The sequence below is a fragment of the Musa acuminata genome, chromosome BXJ2-5 (assembly GCF_036884655.1).
Source record: "Musa acuminata AAA Group cultivar baxijiao chromosome BXJ2-5, Cavendish_Baxijiao_AAA, whole genome shotgun sequence".
NCBI lineage: Eukaryota > Viridiplantae > Streptophyta > Magnoliopsida > Zingiberales > Musaceae > Musa > Musa acuminata.
The window spans coordinates 2,658,615-2,680,782 of record NC_088342.1 but is presented as its reverse complement, the minus strand read 5'-3'; the positions used below and the strand labels follow the sequence as shown (position 1 = coordinate 2,680,782).

Here is a 22,168-nt window from a genome sequence, read left to right as displayed (position 1 = left end):
GTAAAACTTTTAACCTTTGGTAGCAATTTCCAGAGTCTCAAAAAAATTAATAATAATAAGACTTAATAATCAAAATTAAGTATACATAATTATAAATGCATCATATATGCTGGAGCTGTTTGCTGCAACTTACCAAACAGCTGATCCAGCAAATCACCCGCGTATCACTTGGCGCATTCCGTCCTCCCGCGGCGTATTATATCTGTCGCCCCTTTCGTCGAAAGTTACTCCGAATTATTAACCTACACAGATACTCGGTCACCCACCTGCGCGACTACCACGGGACCCGCCGACCGACTTATTAGGGTGAGCGACTTCCGGGGGTTAGATTGGCGGGTACGTCATTGTCTGGATTTTTGGGAACTCGGAACAGGTTGATTAGCTACATGTATTCATTTGAGTCTTCGCGACCGCAAGGGAATGAGTAAATCTTTATAAAGACCGTCGCGGCCGATATTTGGATCGCTCCCTTCTCCCGATCATCTCTCCCTCCCCCAATTTTGATCCGCCGTCGTCCAAATCGTTCCGAGGAGATGAATATCTTCGCCAAGAAACCCACCGCCAAAGGTCGAATCGAATCCCAACCCTTCTACACTTTCTTCTCTTTGGATCTCTTTAACGAATCATATGCTAGTTTAATTGTCTCAAAAAATTCCAAATTGAATGTACCCTGAATGGGAAAATGAAAAAAAAAAATCGACTGGGGATGAGTTTTGATGTCGGCAGTTTATATGCTTGAATTTGGATGTTTTTATGTTTCATTTCATGTGACCGCATTCTTATGATGAGCTCTAAATATGTTGTGACTGCAGAGTCTCTCCGAGCAAGCAAGAGGGAGATGACGACCGCCACCAGAGGTATGGTCTTCTTTGTTGTAAGATACTGCAAAATGTTTAATTTACTGGTGTTTGATTTTTGTATCTCTTGCAAAAAAATGTTTTTTTTTCCTAAATTATGATTTATATGGTATGGAAATTGTTGATTACTTTATTGGAATCATGAGTATTGACAAGTTCAGACCAGTTTAAGATAGACTGGTAGTGAATTGTGATCTACCCCAATATGGGGTGAATATGTACATGGAAATTTGTAGTGAATTGTGATATGGATATTAATTACCATATGAGGTGAATATATACATGGAGATGAGTGATAACCTAAGTAAGTTCAATCACATGACTCTTTGAAAGACTAGATCTCAGTCCTTTTGTCTCCCTTATTAATATTAAGAGTGCATGAAATTAATATTAAGAGTGCAAGCTACTGAAGTAACAGAACTGGGTGGTTCAGTCTAAGGAGATGGCAGCTTCAAAAGTTGGTAATCAGCAGGCTGAACCTTAGGGGATAACCTTCCTGTCATCATTTTAGATTTGCACCAATTCGTTTGCCAATAATTTACTTGAAGAAAGATTATTCCCTTGGTTTCCAATTAGTTTCTCTGTTGAATCTAACCAAATGAATAATTCATCAATATCTACAATTAAATTAATAAGTAAATGAGAACTCTGAATTTAGGATATATTATCCTTTTGTGTAAGATGAACACTATATTTGTTGAATAATGCAAAGCAAAAGGTGATGACAATGTTGTTTTGTGTTTTTCTTCCATTTTTTGGATGTGTATGTCCATTTTTTGTTCAAGATCTCATGGCCAAGTCCATCTGTCTTTGTCTTAGTCTTGTATACTAGGTAGTTGGAACTTGGAACATGGCAATGGCTGCACAATTCAGGAAGCCCTCTCAATAGAAAAGCAACACTGATTGGGCCAACCACACATCAAACTGTGGGACCTTGTGCCAACCCATTAAAGACCTACTGTTATGTTAAATCAACCTAAACTAAGCAGTCCAAATGAGAGGTTTGGGTAATTATGAATAAGCAGAGTATATGTCTTTTAATTAGACCCAATTCCTTCTGTTTAGGTTCTTTCTGATGTTAAATTAAATTAAATGTTAGTGATTTACCCCTCTGATAATAATTTCTGTTTCCATCCTCAAGGTAAGCACCCTAAATCTTCAAAGGTGCAACTCAATTAAGATATTAGTTGTTGTACCCTCAACAAATCCAGTAGCCAGATGCTCTTTTACCATATTTACTAAAATGACTTATTGTGCTGCTTCCACAAGTTGGATATACACTGTTTTTGCACCACATCTATGCAACATTTGAATTTTATCCACTTTTCCTTGGTAATGAATGATACATTATTGTAAGTCTAAACGCCACACAACAAAATACCATACAGTAGTTTATCAGCCACGCTATGAAAAAGAATAATATGGTGCATGAGGTATCCATCAATGTGATATTTGCGGAGTTATACGTGTGCAACCTTACTCGAACATATATGAAGCTTATTTCTATAATTTGAATCATTGTAACCCAGGTTGTAATAGGACAACCTTGTTATTTTGTCAATATAAGAATATAAATGTTTCTTTAGAAGTCGTTTAAGGTGGTAACTACTAGTTTTTTTCTTTGGACTCTGGCTATGATTCCACCATATTACTGTCATGCGTAAGAGCGCCCAAAGATGATCATGAATAAGCAACAAAACACATTTGTTAGGTGGTTGTTGTATACATAGTTAATGATCTCTTTATCTCTCTTTTACCTTTTAATGTGAGAAATAGATATGTGCATGCAACTGTGATAAATATGAGGCTAAAGCTAGAAGGTGATCATTTCTGTGCTTGTTATGAAATTGATTCATATTATTACTTTATATACTTCTCTTCTGGCTGACTGGTATTAAAATATGACTGATGTGGTAGCAATCTAGCTATTTCCGGTCACTTTGATCAAGAACTTGAGATAGCAGTACTCCCTACGTAAGTCACAAAAAGAGACAGCCATAATTGAATTACCATAGCATGGTTTTAGTTTGGGGCTTTTGCTGCTTCATAGCATTCTTATGTGATCCCTAAGAAGGGACATAATAAGTCTGTAAGTGGCAAATATAAATTTTCAAACAGTTATTTTTTTTGTGTGTATATTCAAGGTTGCCCTTGATTTATTTTAAGTCTGAAAGTGGCAAATATAAATTTTCATAACAGTTCTTTTGTGTGTGTGTGTGTATGCATTCTTGCTCTTGATTTATTTCTACGGTTTCAATTCTTGCATTTTATTTTCTGTGAAGCATAGTCTAACAATTTCCATTGAATTTTATGTCACTTTCTTAGGCATCGAGAGAGAAATTGGAGCGCTGCAATTGGAAGTATGTTCATATACTGCCATAACTGAAAGATAACTTCTTTTAACTAATCGTTTCTGCTACAAGTAGCTTTTCATCTTTTGTTGGCATAAACCGTTGACTGTACCTTTGTCCTATTACCACTGGCAAAGTTGTTGATCCTAGTATTTGATTATCCACAATCGAGTTTGAATCTATCTAACAAATTCTGGGTGAGGCATGCATGCAAGCAAGTTGGCAAGATACCAAATGTTAAGTTTAAATCTAGTTGTCCAAATTGGATGCCACTAGGACTCAGCCAGAGCTCTATTCCACGTCTATCTCTTGAATGACCGAATCCAAAAGATGCTGAATCCTGCCAGATTGCATCAGGAGCGTGCCCGACAAAGTCCCACCGATGCTTAAGTTAGCTTAGGAGTTGAGGTGTTAGCGAAGCGCCGAGAGTGGTAAAGCTGAAGGCACTAACTAAATGAGAGCATTTTGTTGTGCCATGAAATGCACCTGAGGGAACCTTTTATAGTGTGGCTTTAGGACCATTATGCTCGCAGATGTGAATTGATGACGAGACAATTTCACGTATTTCCCGATCCAAGTGGAATTGTGTTGTGTCGAATATGAGGAGCATGCGATAGACACGATGTAGTCGGTATCGTCTAGTGAGTGTTGCCATGTCAGCCACTCATGGTGGAAGTGTTGGCCACTTGACACCGAGGTGTTGGCCACTTGGCTCCATTGTATTGGTCGCTTGGCATTGAGGTGTCAGTCATCTGGCACCTTGGTGTCGACCACTTGGCACAAAGGTGTCGACCATCTAATGTTGAGGTGTTGGCCACATCGTTATTTCCTATCACCAAATAAGATTGATGTTAGTAAAAATTATTTTTTTCTAATAGTGTGCTTGAAGTCATAATCTTAAGTCTTAACCATAACCTTCCGCACAACTTAATAATTGATTCTGTATCAAAACCTCAACTGGATGATGTTTTTTATCTAGCACATGATCAGTTTCATCCGAACCAACATTAGTGTAGAAACTAAGAGTACACTGCATCTCCTCTCAGTATCGAAGCTGGTAGACATTCATTATACCACTGGCACAACTTCACCCAGAAAAGAAAACAGAATTTATCCAGGATCTGAATGAAACAATTATGCATAAAATGTCATTCTTTGGATTTAAATATGCAGATAATTTATTATGTAAGGCCGTATAGCCTAGAATATAATCAGATTGATATTAGATATCAGTAATATTTTGATATACAGAAGAGGCAATTCTATACAAATGTGTATGAAGTTCTAAAATATTCACCTCCCCCTTGCAAAGTTGTGAAGTTAATGTTACCTCAAAACACCAAAAATTGCTCACCCTTTTCGGTCATCGACTTGAAATGTTTTTAAACACAAAATTATGATATCCATGATAAGGCTATTTATAAGTATTTTCAAGCTTCAAGGGACTCATATGGAAGTCTCAACTATGCTAGGATGTTAGTTCTTTGTTATGAAAATTTTCCTTACCATTTACATGTGCATTATTTAATGACAAAGTGGAAATCGACTAAATGCACGCAATCATAAGATTTAAATCTGATTAAACACCTATTTACCAATCCAAAAAGAGTCAATTTAGTATCTAAGTTGTATTCTAATTATATGGAATCTGCATTGCTATCCTTTGGTGTAAGAAGATAGTCTCGATCAAACACCAAATTGCTATAGAATTCATTTCTTATTTTAACTCCTTATACCAATTATATATCCTACGGCTTATTTGTTGTTGTTGTTGTATACCAATTATATACCTCTAAAAACTACTTATTTTATTTGTGAAACCTTTTTCTGTAGCTGCACAACACAATTACTATTTTTTGATTCATTGATTCGCTAGATGGACAATGGAAAGTTGAAATGATTGATCTCACATAGTAATACCGAGTGAAAGAGAAACATGGATCTTATGGATTGAGGTGTTGGTTCATGCTATTATGTGTTGTGGCGTATACTATTCTGGTGCCTTAACACCTGTTCGGTGAACAGCATGCCCAATATATAGAATTTGGCACAACTTTACACTTGCAATTTGAGGTCAGAATCAAGCCTATGGCCAACTAACAGGTGCATGACATTTGGTGCCTTAATTCAAAGATTTGAGTTCTGGTGGCAAGGTCTGTCAACCTCAGAATGGCTAATTTCAGGAAAATTTGCTGAGCCGGCATGTGCCTCCTGAATGTAAACAAAAAATAAAGAGAGAAAAAATATTTGAATTATAAGCAGAATGCTAGATACACTTACCTTTGCAGCACCTCTCCCTTTCTGCTCAATGCTGCCAGTCTCATGTGAAAGCAGTGGTAACTCATCAGGGCAGCCAGCCAAATTGAGCACCTCATTTTCCTTTATTACATCTCTCCCTTTCACCACTTCCTCTGTTTCTCTGCCTCTCCTTTCCTCTCTCTTCCCACTTGTTTTGGCTGAAACAGCTCAGAAGTTGACTATGTAATTCTTGCCTTAATACATGGTACAGCTAACAATTAGCATTTTAGTGGAACATGGTCTGAAGTTTGAACAGTGTAAATTTATAAGAATACATAAAATTTATCAGATTATAGTGAAGTTTTAAAATTCAGGAACCGTGTAGTATCATATTTTCTTATGATAATTGAGTCAAGGTTTCCCGAGCGACTTATAGTGTCAGAATTCCAAACAGTTGATATCATAAATCATTTAAAGGGGCATATATCATGGAAAGACTAGCATTGGACAACTTGGAAGCTTGCTAACTTGTAAGAGAACAATTCCAACAATGAAAACTAGAATTTAAAACAATGTTCAGAGTTACGAGAACTTGAGAAGAGATAGAGTGTTGTTATTGTCCCGTCCATAGTATATCCCACTTAGTTGTTGGCACCACTCCACTTATCTCCAATATAATGGAAGATGTTGCAGCTCCAGTTTTACCAGATGTACAACAGGTGACGGCACGTATGATGATTTATGATCAAGGAGACATGTTGTATAGCAAGGTTATTGTGTGGGTTATTTGGTGTGGTGTTTATAGGTTGTAAATGTAAGTGGAAGGGGTCATTAATGGATGAAAATTGTCTGGACAACTTGATAAATTGTTCGTATTGTGGGGGGTCTGCTTGTATAAAGATGTAAAATGACATATCATATATAGGAGAGAAGTCGGGAAAATAGGTAGATGAGGCAAGGGAATGAGAGAAGCATGGAAATGGTGGTTAGCTTGGAGTCACTCCAAGAGGAAAAGGATGGTGTCACAGGATTGGCACAGATCCAACTTTTTTAGTTATAGGCACACCTCTTTGTTTATAATGGTAAAATTGTGTACATGGACACCCCCCAAATTGTATTAACAGGAGTCTCAGCATTGACACCCTTTTTCAAATGTAAACATGAATCATGTATAATTTTATTGGAATATTGTTTGAGCGTAATTGTCTTTATTGACCAAGGAAAAGCTAGGTCATGCTAGTCACTTAAAAGTCATTGGGAGCAAAATTTTAATACTTGTTATCTACAGCTTCTATTGTCAGAATATCTGATCACCTATAAATAATTATTGTATTAATTTTTCTTGTGTTTTACTGAGTTATAATCCTGCAACCTCTATTGTTGCTTCGGACTCTATAAACTATGGATTTGGTATGCACTGAAGGTGATGAAAAATTAGCATTTCAGAGTTCTCTAAATTTTCCAATATTGTTGACCACAAATGTCCTCACATTAGCTGGCATGATGACAGGAAAAGAGGCTTGTTGCAGAGATAAAAGGGACTGCTAAAACTGGAAATGAGGTGACGTATGCTATTTACTTCTATCACAAGCTCTAAAACATGCATTATGCATCATCCTTACATTAGTGTGAAAGCATTTTCTTATGACAATCGGTATGATGATTGTATTACTTTAGCTACACAATAGTTGTTATCGTTTGCAGGCTGCGACTAAAATTTTAGCCCGTCAGCTTATCAGATTAAGGCAACAAATTTCAAATTTACAAGGTAGCCGAGCTCAGATGCGGGGTATAGCTACACACACACAAGTAAGCAAAAATTTATAGTCTGTAATTTGTTCATATTCTCTGTGTAGGCAACAATTATATTGCTATAAGTTTCTTGTTGACTTGTCAGGCGATGCATGCCACCACTTCAGTGGCTGCAGGCATGAAAGGTGCAACCAAGGCAATGGGAGCAATGAATAAGGTCTAGAAAAACCTCTACTGTTTTCATGACATTTGTTGGAAATTTCATTGTTTTAATTGTTATACTCAGAATGTATTCACTATTGTAACAAATGTAGCAGTTAAAGGACAAAAACAAATCTAGCAGTTTATATATTCTGTAGCATCTAGAAGGGTTTTTATCTCAATAGTATGTGATGTGTTGTTTGCAGCAAATGGCACCTGCAAAGCAGATCAAGGTTATGCAAGAGTTTCAAAGACAGTCGGCACAAATGGATATGACAGTAAGTCCATTTCTTGTTTACCATTGAGATCCAAGACAGCTTGAATAATTTAAAAATCAACTGCTACGTATGTCATTACTGCTGGAAGCATAGTTGTCATTATTAACATTACTCAAGTACTATACGAGACTTTCTCTTCTGTTCTGCTTTTGTCTAGAATTGTTTCATCTTAGAAGATTTGCATGGTTAGAAACTTCTTGCTGGTTTTCTTAAATTTACTGAGAATTCACACATTTGAAGTTAATATCTCATCCCTTAAAGTCAGGCTAGCAAAATCTTGAATTTAACATATTAATGCCCCTAAACTTGTACATCTGTTATTTTAGTGTAGTTGTGTCTTTTTTTTTCTTATTTGCCAATACTGTTTTTCATCCTAATTTTAAGCATCTTCTTTTCTTTATGCAAGCATTTTGTTGTATTCAAAGTGGTTATTAGTGTATTTTTTATGTATTGTAAATTTGTTATACCCATTCTTGAAATCAGAGTGAGATGATGTCAGACTCGGTCGATGATGTTTTGGACAATGAAGAGGCTGAAGATGAAATTGAGGATCTTACGAGTCAGGTAATAATTACTTTTAGTCCTTTTCGGGAAGTTTATTTGGAACATTTGCAGTCACTTTGAGAAGAATTAAGTCCAAAAGATATTTGTATTCTGAATATGTCAGGCCATTAGTATCACTAACCGCATACTTTCCAAATTTCGTTATTCTTTTTTAGGTTCTGGATGAAATTGGTGTTGATGTTGCATCACAGGTTTGTACCTCCTCTAAGCTTGAACATTATCCATCTGCAATAGTTTTTCCTTTCTGTAGTTGTGATTTTGATGTTGAAAGTTCCTTGTAGTTGTCATCTGCTCCAAAAGGAAGAATTGCGGGAAAGAATGTTGGAAGTGCTGAGAGGTTTGACCTTCTTCCTTCTTTATAACCATTTATCTCCAACAATATATGCTTATGTTGATTTAGTGCATCCATAAAGAAAACATGGTGATAAGTTATAGGCTGAATCCCATTTGAGACTATTTTCACATCGCACTTGTTTTTGTTTGTGAAACACAAAAATTATCTATACAGGGTTAGCATTAGAGTAAGTTAATTTGGTGCAAGCTCGCATATTTGATTAAAAGTAAAGTTTTGCAGGTTTTTACTTCCTTTTATGAATTTGAATATCACATGCACAATGTGACTGCTTCTGACAAGATCAGGCTTTGGTCCTTGATGGCCATGAGAGTCTTCTACCATCTTTTTTGTCAACATTTAATGCTTGTTAGAATTTGCCTGCTGCTTGGTACAGTTATGTTGCTTCACATTCACCTCTGTGCTAGTATTGACAACCACATAAAACTAACGCTTAGTTACTCATTTCATTCTGAGATTTGTGGGATGAAATATTGTCATATGACTAACAAGATTTGAAACACAATTTTAATCTTATGTTGTTTCGACTAGGTATATGTTTGCTCAGTTGGAACTAAAGACTGGTTTACTTCAAGATCTTACCATCATATGTCTTCTAATGCACCCCAAAATCATGTTTTGCAGTTCGAAGGTTGATGAACTCGAGAAAAGATTGGCGGCCCTTAAAAACCCATGAATGATTACTCCATCCAGATTTCAGGTTTTAATTTCTTCCAGTTCCAACTGATCTATAGTATTTTTTGTACAAAACAACGGACAAAGCGCTTCAGATATTGTGTAAATATTTTTACCTTGTTGCCAGAACTAAGGAGTGGTCTATTTGACAACTTTTACCCCAATTAAATGTGAAATCCATGTTTGAGGTTTGGTACTATACATCAAATTTAATTTTTATGATGCACTCTTAATGTTTATTTCAGTACTGTTGTTAATTTTTGAACAAGTTGTGTGGCACAAATCAACTTAAGAAAGATATTTTCATCATCTACCATTATATTTCGTTATTGTTCATTAAAATGGCAATTATAGAATGTCTATGATACTCTTTATTTATCTCCATTTGATGGAGATGATAGTGTGAACCTTATCGTCTTTTATGAAACATAGGAATGTTGTTTCATCAAATTTGATACGATAAGTATCCTCTTCTAATATATGTATATTTATATGGGATAATGTTTTTATAAAATATTTATATTTTTTAATATTTTTTTAAAATGTGCTCCTCTTTTGTTTTTTAATTCAAATAATACTTTTAACTTAAAAACACTTCAAATATTTTTCAAAAGTTTTTTCATCAAATTTTCTCATCTGTTTTGTTAATAGTTTTCAATCATTATTGTGTTTTCATTTGGCTCATTTATTATGCTTAGCATTTATAGTGTTTTATTGATGTATTGAAAATATTATAAACGCTCTAAAAAAAAAACACTATAAGTAATATTATATTGTATCTCTTTGATTGGTAGATCATTACAATATCATACATTTATGTCTGTAGTTAGTTTAATTGAGATTAGGAGTTTAAAAAAGTATTTACGTGTAAGGTTTATAGTGTTTCTAATGTGATAGTTAAAATAATATAATAATCTAATTTTAGATTTGAATCATTATAAATATATATTAAATGATTTTTAGTGTGCTTTGATTCTATTTGACTCATTTATAGTAGTTTTGTTGTGGTGACTAAAATATTATAATATGCAATATTATACCATAATAGATGAGAAAAAAAATTAGAAATAATTTAAATATTTATCAAATTAGGGATACTATTTGATAAAAAAAAAAGAAAGATATGTGAATATTTTTTTTAAAAAAAATGGCCCATTTATATACATTATATTTGATTTGATGCATTTACTCGTAGAGTCCCCCTTACGTGTGATGCACGCCACAGCGAAGCAAGCTGTAGTACCAAAGGCTGGGCACCATCAAGAATGCTGCATTGCATCGTTCTCTGGTGACTCGAAACCATCCCATGAGAGGTCACTTTACGAATGAATGTTACAGCTAAACTTATGAGATGGATGGATGGATGGATGCTTTCGCTTTGCAATCTGCTTGTGCTTGGCCTGCGTAAAACTTGGTAAAGGAATCCCATAGCATTTTAAACGTATGGCGACAAGAGAACAGAAAATGAGATGGATGGATGGATGGATGGATGGATGGATGATTTCGTTCATTCTCATCTGTAAAAAAGAGTTATTAATAAATAATAAAATAAAATTTTAAATTCATAATATTTGATAAGTGAATACGTTACACTTCAAATGTCCTTAGAATAATAATATTCGTATCGAATCTTCGATCCTCCATATAAATTGTCATAAGAGAAACATCATAATTTTGGGCACATACGCATACTTCCTCTCTTGAGGAATTCCCGTCACATTAGAATACTACTACACGGTAGGAAGGCAACGATAGACATCAAAAAAGAAGAACCTTCCTCCCGTTGCCCACACCGTCTTCCCTAACCTATCGAGCCACTCCACCTTCCCCACCTCCTTTCTCTATAAATAACTGTTAAACTTGGTTCTTTTGTTCCTCGGTTAATCAAAATCACCGCAACTCCAAAGAGCCTCCCCTCCGCCTCTCTTTCTGCTGCTTATTGCCCGTCCACCCATAACTTCCCAAAAGAATACGGCGAGATCTGGTTGATTCCGAAATCCCTTTCCTGATTTCACTATCCCACCGACAGCCATCTCCGCATAAGATGTGATCAAAGACTCATCTCCTGACATTTTTCGCTGATTTCGTGGCAGAATTTGGGGGGTGCCATGGCGGCATCCTCATCGTCGGTGGTCGAGGAGGAGGAGGCGTTCGAGCACACGCTGCTGGTGGTGCGGGAGGTGTCGGTGTACAAGATCCCGCCGCGTAGCACGAGCGGCGGGTACAAGTGCGGCGAGTGGCTGCAGTCCGACAAGATCTGGTCCGGCCGCCTCCGGGTGGTCTCTTGCGGAGACCGCTGCGAGATCCGGTTGGAGGACCCCGGCTCCGGGGAGCTCTTCGCTGCTTGCTTCGTCCGCCTCGGGCAGCGCGAGAACTCCGTCGAGACAGTGCTCGATTCGTCCCGCTACTTCGTGCTCAAGATCGAGGACGGCCAGGGCAAGCACGCCTTCATCGGCCTGGGGTTCAACGAGCGCAACGAGGCGTTTGACTTCAATGTGGCCCTCTCCGACCACGAGAAGTACCTGAGGAGGGAGCACGAGAAGGAAACCAGCGTCGACACTGATGAGAGCCACATCGAGATCCATCCCGCTGTCAATCATCGGTTGAAGGTATCCTTCCGTCTCCTGTAGCACAATTTTTCCTACATGTGTTATTCATAGCTATTACCATGCAACATCCATCAAGCTTTGTCCTGATTATTTGAAGATGACTTTTTCCAAGTTATTAGCATCGTTAACATTACAACCATTTCCCTCAGGTATTGTTAGCAGATTCTGAATATGTCACATTCGCATTTGTTTTGATTAGGTCCTCTACAGTCACTTGAAACGCGTTAGGGATGTACGTCTATTATTGGATGTTATAATTTTCATAAACTTTACCTGACACTCTATCCGTGCATCTTAAGAGCATTGGCTGTTCATCTAACTATATTTATTCCTTCTTTTTGTTCTCCCTGCTTGTTGTAAATTTCTAGGAATAATTGCCTCTAGTTCTTCACTTCCACGCTATTGGGATGTAGGGAAAGGCCTCTTAAGACAATGTTCATTGGACCCTTGGTTCCACCTCTGAATGTCGTAAATTCAATTCTGAAAATCATCGCACATGAGTTTAAATATATAAAGCATGTGTTTGTTCGAGTGTAATTTATTCGAGTCCAGATAAGAATGATATAGATTTTTATGAGCAATAGCATATATATAGTTCTCGTTTCCTCTACTCTTTGTGATATACCTTCCTATCTTTGTTAAAATCAGAGGAAAAAATTGAATATTTCTCTAGAAGTCATTTACCTTTTATGTAAAATGGTTTAATTTAAGTAAAATGTATGTGTCCTCTAACTTGCAATTTTCCTACTGGGTGAGGTGTAATATATTGGTTCACAATATTTTCAATGTAGGAACAGCCTGTTGACTACATGCTTCAATGGCACAAAAATGTGGAAGTTGTTTCTTTAATGTTAACTTCCAAGTGTTGTATAGAAGCATTGATCCAATCTAGATATTGCCACAAAGGGCAGGGATAATGTGTCTAAACAAATGCTTCGACTTTTCATCGTATATGTTACTCTTGTTGCCAGTGATGTTATGCCATAATAGGATAATAAATGAGTTATTCTTGGCCTTTTGCATATGGATTCATGGTGTTGCCTATAGGATTGACTAAACTTTAGCATTTTAGGATGTAGTAGTTGGTTACGTCATTTATGTTACACTTGTAAATATTCTGTACATATTTTTTACTTCAACTTTTGCTCTTCTTTGGGCATTTGTTCTTGACTTTACACACCTTTCATGATGTGTCTTTTGTTAATCGTTTTGTTCACAATTGTTGAAGGACTTGTTTGTGCTGGAATAATCTTAATTTCTAAGGAGAAACAATGCATAAGATTCACAAAAAACAGTAATGTTGAATTTTTAATGGGCTTTGGTTCTTAAGTAGATTGGGTTGGTGATCAACAACCATAAAATTGATTCTTGAATGCACACTTGAAGTTGTAAATGGGATAAATTTGTTATATTTTCTTTGTGTGTCATTTTTATTATGAAAATGGTTAAGATCCATGTTGATGTTGTCAAAAAAATGTTTTAGTTGGTTGTAAATGACCTAATGCAACCAATCACTTTTTCTTCCAGACTTAGGAGTTAGGACCATAGGTGGGAAAAGATCCATAGTCGATCCTTAATACCGATTAAGGATCATGGTATAATTTAATAGTTTTGGTTGTATAATTTAATAGTTGTGGTTTTGGTTGTATAATTTAATAGTTGTGGTTTTGGTTGTATAATTTAATAGTTGTTTGGAATGATAAGCATCATGGTATGGGTTCTAATAAAATATGTTACTTTTTATTCATGATATTTGAGGTAGAATGCTTTACTACTTTAGAATCATTATATACATGAATTTACTTAATTGGGTCGCTTACTATCTTACATTTGGTTTTTGGTAAACTCAGTATCTCACAAGAAGTTGGCGACAGAGAATCTAAATCAGTAGGTTCTGTAAATTCTTTAAAAAATCACTTACAGAAATTGGAACAATTTAAGACTTTGGAAGCCTGTCATCTTATCATTTGGGAGTCACCAAATTTTCACATGATGACATTTCAAATTTCACACTTCATTAGAGGATATGTAAGAATAAATGTCCTTATAGTTCTCTAAATTCTTTTAATTCAAAATTTCTTAATAAAGATTCTGCATAAGCCTGCATTTTGGAATCTAGTAGCCATCAATTTTTCTTGCAATATAATATCGCTCATCAATATTGTGACATCATCAACCAATTAAATCAAGAATGCAAAATATGCTTAGGAGGCACTCTTTACTGTATTTGTTTAATATTTGAGTCCTTGTGTGTTTTTTGTCAATATCAAGTCTTTCAACAATAATGTTTTGGAGATTCTTTATATTAAACAAAGTCAACAATCTAAAGTAGACGTTGATGAGACACCGGATGCTCTGCCATATTCTCCAGTTCCATTGCTTTAACTTTTGACATTTTTGTTAAAAATAAATATGCATTAATTATGAGTTGACCTTATCTTTTTTACATTACTTGGTTGTTTTTGTTATGTTGCTTAATTTTCTTATATAGTTATATCTATAATACTTTTATAAACGAAGAAAATTTCATTATAGCATAATATTATTCTTGCAATTTGTAAAAAGAGTAACAAGCTATGAAGTGATTAATTAATGTCTTTAGACATTAACTTTAATCCAATCCTTCTTTTTTCAAAAAATGATATTATATGAAGCTAATTAAAAATGGTTGCGAAACCCATCCTAAGCATCAAAGTGATTAAAAAAGGCCAAATTTGAGGGGTAAACCCTTCTCTAAAATTCTCCTTTTCTGGTAACTCTAGCAAAATTAGTCATCCATTGCAGCCCTACACACACACACACACACACACACACATTCTCTCTCTCTCTCTCTCTCTCTCTCTCTCTCTCTATATATATATATATATTTGTATATGTATATTTGTATGTATGTGTGTGTGTGTGTGTATAAACCTAATGTTTTAAATAACATCTTCTCCAACGAGGAGGAAACATCTGTTTGAGGATGTCCACAAGAGTGATGGAATCTACTTCAACATGTATGTACTATGTCATCTTGCAAAGCCCTTTTGAGTCCTTCCCTGATTTACATCTCCTTCACAATAAAAGGCTGTTGATATCATCAACAGGCTTACATTTAGCAACAAGACAAATTCCATTTCTGATAACGAAGCTTACCCCCCATTTCAGATCTGATTAGAAGAACCATCACCACGAGGCTTCTCCCATCAAACAGAGATACATGGCTTAGAACTCTGGACACCATGGCATCAGGTGGATGGTTTGATTTTTAATAATCCAAGGGCCACTTGTAAGAACCAATAGAGCATCATCCTCTGATGCAAATATAAAAAGAAAGAAACTTGTCTCCATGTTAAGAATCCTATGGACTTGTTACACTTCCATAAGCTAGAAATAATAGTTGTAATAATCTCCATAGATGGATGCCATCTGAGGAAACCAACCAATCAGGCTATAGGCCTGAGTCCTTTGCCACTCAGCCAACTTATCATCATCAAATATTACTACATCAGAGGACAGACCCCTTATCTTCTCAGATTTAGGGCTTGAGTGAAACATACCAAATGTAGACTTGGGATGTTGACCTGAGGCATTTCCACCCAAGTCATTGAAGTTGAAGGAGTTACGCCTGGTATCATACAGGAATCTTTACCCTTAGATTCCTAAATCGTCAGAGTCTTCTAAGGAGCATTCAATGTCACAATAGAAGTTGCATGAGAAGTATCTAAAAGTCGAACGTGGAGCTTGAGGTGAGGAACGTTAGAAGACATGAGGACAGACCTAGATGCAAAACCTGACACAAGTGCCATTAACCTTAGCTACCAGTGGAGACTTGGAGTCACGAACTTGCTACTTAGATATGACCCTGATTAGGCATGTACTAGATTACATTAGCATAAATAAATTAACTCTAAGAAGCCCATAAATTTGACTTGGAGGATTCCCACCTTCCGATCCAATGCCAGTTCTTATCCAAGTCAAATCTGATCTCCTTCCGCAACCCGTTTGTCCCTCTCTCCTCACACCTGACATCTACTCTCCTCTTATCTCTCCTTTCTCTTTCATTTTCATTCCCTTTTGCCTCTTTCCTCCCTCTTTTTTCTCTTTGGTGATGCTCCACCATGGGCACTCCCTTTCCTTTCCTTCTTTCTCTTCCCTCTTTCCTTCTTGTTCTCTTCCCTCTCCTTTGTGGGCGACCAACATCCTATCACTCCCATCCTCTTTTCCCTTGTCTCTCCCTCTCTCTCTTCTCTTCTCTTCTCTTTGCAGTTAGCACCTATTGTTGTTATGTTCTCTCACCTCTCCTCCATTCACAGTCAACAAAAGTTGTCACCATTATGCTGCCCACAATTCTTCTTACCTCTTCTCTCCTGTCTATGCTACCCTCCACCTTCATCATCTCTTTTTCATCCTCTTTGCTTCCTCTTCCCTTCCCTTCATTTGTTCTCCTCTCTTGGGGTGGTAATTAATTAATTTAACATGATAATTCAAATTACAATCAAATTACAAAGACATCCATCGATATGCTGGAGGAACAATCATGAAGCATTAAAAAGAATTTTGAATAGGAGCACAATTATTTAAAGGATCCAAAAGCCCCTTTTACTAATATTTTCATGTTTTGTGACAAAATTACTAAAGGTGAAATATTTCTGACAAAAATAAATTAAGTGCTTGTTATGATATAATCATATACAACTTTTTTTTTTACATTGAAGTTTTTGTATTAATGATTATCTCTATCCTTGATTATATTTTTGTACTTTTATAAGGTAAGTATCTTGTTTTACTCAGGCAAGCACCTAGGGCCTTAGACAATAACAGACCTTGGCGCTTTACTACACCTGGCACTTTTGACAATGCTCATTGGTACTACTAAGATATCATAATCTCTCCCACTCATATCCTTAATTGTTGTATCAAGCTTGGTTTCATCTACAAGATATTTGCACGTGATGCAAGATATTAGAACATAATCCTCAATGCCATATCCCTTTTCAAGCAAAGCTTCACCTAAGCAGTTATGGTGAGCTTAAAAAAGCTCATCCACCATAAGGAGTTAGCTTTTTGACATTGTTAATAATTTTGTTAAAGAGTGGCCACATGAAAGCCTCACCTTGGCCAACTGCTAAATAAGGGCATTTTAGCTTAATTTTTTATCTTTCTACTAGTGTCGGATGTATTTTTTACTATATTTTCAACTTCTATTTTGGATCAAATGCAAAGCCATATTTTTTGAGTTGTACTCTAATTATTAAGTTATATTTTGGTTAAAAAGGGGATGGATGTCATAAGCTATCAGGAGTCATGGGATTGAAAATCTTCTTTCTATTCGATTTTATTGACTAATATAGTTCGACTAAATCTATTCTCATTCTTCCTCTGGAGGTTTTTTCCTTGATTTGTCATGATCCTATGTGCAAACAACTTGTTCTCCAGCAAACAACTTATTGCATCAGACTTTCCTTTGTACTCCTGCATCAATTGCCATCTCAACTCCTATGACACTTGAATGCTGTCAATGACAATACCATACCCATATATCAATCGTTCCTTCATTTGTATGGGTTTACAAGCTTTCCAAGGAAATTGACCATTGGAGGAATTCTTTTAGACACACCTGTGACAACACCTCTAGGCTTTTCTTTTGGCACCTCATTCCTGAATATTCTTTTAGGGCATCCCTTTGGTGTGACAACACTTGATGTTGTTCAACACTTAGTTTATTTGATAGGATATGTCCCAAAGGTTCTGGTATCAAATTGATATCAGAGTATTTGGCACTTGAAGAACCAATAAACCCTTGAGTTTGGCAAAAAAGCAGATTGATTAGCCATGATATTTAAACCTCAGCATTGAGGATTGGTGAAAATCGCAAATGAGATATTCATGAAGCAAGTTTCAGTAATATTTGTAGATCTTAAAAGTTTTCCAAAATGGTGAATGATGAGTTGGGAATAGATTTACTCAAAATCAAGCAAAATTGTTTTTAAAACTTTTAGAGCTTCCATTGCATCAAAGTTTAAGATGGTTATCTACAACTATCAGAGGATCTAGTTTTGTGATGTTGACATCCTATGTGATGATGAAAGAGAAGAGGAATAAGCTGAAGATTGTCTTGCTACTATATGGTCCTAGACCTTCACTTCGTGAATAAAATGAATTTGTAATATGAGAAAATGTTATAAAGCGATCATATTCCAAACCACACTATATGAGGTTCTCACCCTGGCTCAACATAGCCAGAGCCTCTCCATTGATTTTGTTTATTATTATTATTATCATTTTTTTATTTTGTCTATATTTTAATTGTTATTTTAGATTGAGTGTAGAGTTGGATATTTAGTGTCTTTATATTTTTTATTCCTATTTTGTTTATAGTGTGGTTGAATTGTCTTCAAGCCACTAGTAGTTGTGAGATTGATTACTTTCTTTTATTTATAATATAGATTGGTTTGGCTAGATTATATTCCTCACTGCCAGCTGTCCTTCTAGATCACTATCTCCTTGAAGGGGATGGGGATGAGATAGGAGGCCAGATGGTTGGTAATCCAGTGGATCCTTGCTGATGCTAAATCACAAATGGTGGAAAGTACTAAATCATAAATGTGTGTGTGTGTGTGTGTGTGTGTGTCATTAAGGTGTGGTAGAGAGAGTGCTTCATTAAGGTGTGGTAGAGAGAGTGCTAAGCTAGGGACTTATGGGGAAAGAAGGGAAAAGTGTCTTATTGGTTTTAATGAGGTGCCACATAAGCTTTGCCTCCTGAAGAGGAGTGTTTAAAAGTTGCTCCTCCAATACTTTCTCATATCACAGTGAACATATAATGTGAGGCCACTGAGGTATAAATTCCACAAATTCTGGTAATGTGGCCTACAAATTTCTTTAGTATTAATATTTAAAACTCCAATACAAGCTGTGTGTGTGTGTGTGTGTGTGATATATTTCCCAAATTTGTTTGAGGCAGTCATTAAGGTGTGGTAGAGAGAGTGCTAAGCTAGGGACTTATGGGGAAAGAAGGGAAAAGTGTCTTATTGGTTCTAATGAGGTGCCACATAAGCTTTGCCTCCTGAAGAGGAGTGTTTAAAAGTTGCTCCTCTAATACTTTCTCATATCACAGTGAACATATAATGTGAGGCCACTGAGGTATAAATTCCACAAATTCTGGTAATGTGGCCTACAAATTTCTTTAGTATTAATATTTAAAACTCCAATACAAGCTACAAACAGCCTGTTGCTGTCTTTTAAGCTCTAGGCAGCAAAGAGTAGTTATCCAATATGTACTCATCTGTTAGTGATGTTATTAAGTTTGACTTCAGCCACTTATTTTATCAAAGGCAATTATTGATGTACATATGTGATTCTGTGAAGTATCATAATATCTTATATTATCCCAACCCTGCAAATAAGGCTGTGCTAACTTTTATCCTATTAAGTTCCATTTGTGTAATCCCCATTTATTGATGGGTAGGACTGTGCTTACTGCTTAGATTATATAAACTCATTAAACAACTAGAACATTCCACCACATCACCAGTTGATGGAAGTTTTTAGGGCAGGGAAATTTCGTAGAACTACAGGGGCATATAGGTTATTTGTGGTTTTGAAGGAATAAATGCTATATGATATAAGATATTATGTCATTTTGAAGGGGTAGTGGGACTCAGTGATTTAAAAAATACTAGGCGCCAAAAGGCACCAAGGTCCAAAAACGCCCGAGGCGCTAGGCGCTCGCCCAGGCGTTCGCCCGAGCGAAGCGAGATGCTAAAATATAAAAATATATAATATAATTAATAAATATAATTATTTAAAATTTTTAAATAAAAATATGCTATTAAATTAAGAAAATCTAAGATTCAAAATCAAAATAATATATTATTAATCTAATAAATATAAATACTATTATTAGTATACTGTTAACAGTATATAGAAGGAGAAAAAGGAAGAGTAATGTAAGGGGGTGCTGACTGAGAAAAGAGGAAGCAGTAGCGGGACCGGCGACAGCGGCAACGAGCAGGGTTAGGGTTGGGCAGCGACAGCTGATATCGGTGCTTCAGTTGGTTCGATTGAACCAACTAAAGCACCAGAGACCGAACCAGACATAAAACGCTGGTTCGGTCGCCTGGTTTAACCCAGGCGCTTGCCCGAAGCGCCTGGGCTCGGGTGAGCGCCCAAGCGGCGCCTCTTTGAAGCGCGCCGTCTGGAAGTGAAGCAAGGCGTTCGGGCCTCACCTCGCCTTACCCAAGCGCTTAGGCGAGCGCCCGAGCGCCTTTTTAAATCACTGGTGGGACTCTCAACTATCGATTATGGTGAGCATCAATTTAATCTGCTTTCATCCTGCATCTAAATTTCTTGCACTTTTTTGCTAAATGTCAAAAAATTCTCAAATTTTGATGTGCAAAATTTCTTGTTATTTTGAAGTATCAATTGACACTACGCATTGGTGTTATGTATAATTCATCACATGGTTGGGCACGTAATGGCCTACTCCTTAAAGATTCAATTTCTTCCACATGGTTAAGGCTTTAAGCATGTAATGTTTTGTATAAATTATTTACAAATAAAGCTTGCCAAGAAATCATTGTATCATGTTCTCCTTTTAATTTGGTTGTTATGGTCACATGAAGTTCTATTGCAATTTTTTTCTGCTGCTGCTACTATTGTTACCTTTACTTTATTGGTCTTTTGTTGGACATTTGGCTGCTAAGTTCATATATCATTCTCTTATCCTGACCAAAAATTTTGAAAATTTCTTATAAATATCACCTTTAATTTGTTTCCTGTTATGACTTTGGATTTGTAAAATATTTCTGATATTTTTAGGAAGGCGAAACCATTCGAATAAATGTGAAAAACAAACCTGCTAGTGGAGGTGGCATGCTTTCAGCTGCTGGCTTGTCTGCAGGAGTCTCTAGCAAACATAAGGCAACAACATTTCTTGCACCTCCTCCTGGTGGAGCAAGAAAGTTAAGGTCTCCACTACCACCCCCACCTAATGATCCTGCCACTGCTAGGAAGACCTTAGGTCACAATTCTGGACTGAACCCTCCCAAAGACTCTGCAAGGCGTCCTGGAGATTCTTTACAAGATCTTTCTTCTATTGAGGTAAGCTTGCCTTCCTCTGTACTCTTCAATGCTCTGGTACCTTTATTTGTAGAAGCAGAACATGATGGATTTAATCTAATGTGGTAGAATCTGACCACATGGGCACTTGGAACACACTGTGAAATGATGCAGCTATACTTTGTTTTCAAACCTTGTGTTTTGACCCATTAGTATGCTCAGAAAGTTTCACTGGTAATTCAATTTATCGCCCTTTACCTGTTAGTGGAAGTTGAATACCTGCAGTTCATTTTTTATGATTTATGGGCCAAGGGGCATCCTCCTGTTCCTATGCTCGCCGCTTATTAAGTCAAATTTTACATCTCTGGTCGTAATAGTTCATGTGAATTATAAAATGTATCTCCTTGAATATGTTATACTACTAGTCTTTTTATTGGTTATTTTTAGATGTATCTAAATTGCCTCCTTTTGGTGCTAGTTATGCTTAGTACCATTTAAATGCTTTTCAACTTACACCTATTCTTCAATAATGTTGGGATAAATAGAGAAGCCTGCCTTCGACGACTGGGTCAGGATCAACAAAGAGCACAGCATCTGGGTGGGCGGCATTTTGAGCTTTTGAGAACATATTGGATATGGTCTTTATCTACAGCAGAGATACGAAATGGATGAAATATGTATGAGTTATAAACTGTCCTTTTTTTCTCAAATGTTGGAGGTTTTGCATCGCCCATAGTACTCAAATAATGGTTACAGGAATGTCTTTAAGTTTTCAAGTCATGAGTTGAAAGCATTAGATATATCATGTAAATGATCATGTGAACTATTCTTAGCATTTCCATAAATAACTACGACGAGATGATATTATTTCAACATTGGTGTTCTTTTATGTTGCTTTGTATCTTCCTAAATAGGTTTTCTACAATTATTGGTATCAAATATCCTTGTTACATCTCATTATCTGTACTGTACTTGTAGATGAATATCATTCTCAGTAGTAGTTTGATTACACTTTTTCTTATCAAGAAAAGTGAATTAGGTGTCTGGGAACATTGGAGCTAAAATTACATAATTATATTCCAATTTTGTGATTGCAAGTGTAAAGCTGGTGCAGTGGCCTCACAGATCGTGGATGGCGGCAACTTTAGCTGCATAGAAATCAATACAGGTTAAATAAAGGGGATGGTTGTTTCTGTTATTCATGGATATCACTGTTTTATTTCCCCCTTATCTGTTATACTTGTGAAAC

At 36.2% G+C, this 22,168-nt stretch overlaps 2 protein-coding genes across 3 annotated transcripts; both read left to right on the top strand.

The window, feature by feature from the left end:
* Positions 1-392: 392 nt before the first annotated feature.
* On the top strand, positions 393-9,467 carry LOC135612128 (vacuolar protein sorting-associated protein 2 homolog 3-like). Its single transcript, XM_065107977.1, has 11 exons — positions 393-567; positions 813-857; positions 3,183-3,217; positions 6,957-7,007; positions 7,151-7,255; positions 7,344-7,415; positions 7,606-7,677; positions 8,161-8,241; positions 8,397-8,432; positions 8,523-8,578; positions 9,218-9,467. The coding sequence occupies exons 1-11, from the start codon at positions 534-536 to the stop codon at positions 9,267-9,269; spliced, it is 639 nt and encodes a 212-aa protein (XP_064964049.1). The 5' UTR covers positions 393-533; the 3' UTR covers positions 9,270-9,467.
* A 1,580-nt stretch (positions 9,468-11,047) lies between these two features.
* On the top strand, positions 11,048-21,792 carry LOC135612127 (uncharacterized protein At1g03900-like). 2 transcript variants are annotated; one of them, XM_065107974.1, is made up of 4 exons: positions 11,048-11,252; positions 11,362-11,877; positions 20,680-20,961; positions 21,465-21,792. In XM_065107974.1, exons 2-4 carry the CDS (start codon positions 11,377-11,379, stop codon positions 21,531-21,533), a joined length of 852 nt encoding a protein of 283 aa, XP_064964046.1. In that variant the 5' UTR covers positions 11,048-11,252; positions 11,362-11,376; the 3' UTR covers positions 21,534-21,792. The 2 variants fall into 2 exon arrangements, with proteins under 2 accessions (XP_064964046.1, XP_064964048.1); XM_065107976.1 differs by lacking the exon at positions 11,048-11,252 and having other exon boundaries at positions 11,259-11,877.
* Positions 21,793-22,168: the final 376 nt, after the last annotated feature.

What these genes read in the sequence shown, in the direction of transcription:
- LOC135612128 (XM_065107977.1), top strand. Translation starts at nt 534, where the DNA reads ATGAATATCTTCGCCAAGAAACCCACCGCCAAAG. An exon ending in CAAGAAACCCACCGCCAAAG is followed by an intron (nt 568 to 812) that starts GTCGAATCGAAT and finishes TTGTGACTGCAG; the next exon opens with AGTCTCTCCGAGCAAGCAAG. An exon ending in GATGACGACCGCCACCAGAG is followed by an intron (nt 858 to 3,182) that starts GTATGGTCTTCT and finishes TCACTTTCTTAG; the next exon opens with GCATCGAGAGAGAAATTGGA.
- LOC135612127 (XM_065107974.1), top strand. Translation starts at nt 11,377, where the DNA reads ATGGCGGCATCCTCATCGTCGGTGGTCGAGGAGGAGGAGGCGTTCGAG. An exon ending in CTGTCAATCATCGGTTGAAG is followed by an intron (nt 11,878 to 20,679) that starts GTATCCTTCCGT and finishes TGATATTTTTAG; the next exon opens with GAAGGCGAAACCATTCGAAT. An exon ending in AAGATCTTTCTTCTATTGAG is followed by an intron (nt 20,962 to 21,464) that starts GTAAGCTTGCCT and finishes TGGGATAAATAG; the next exon opens with AGAAGCCTGCCTTCGACGAC.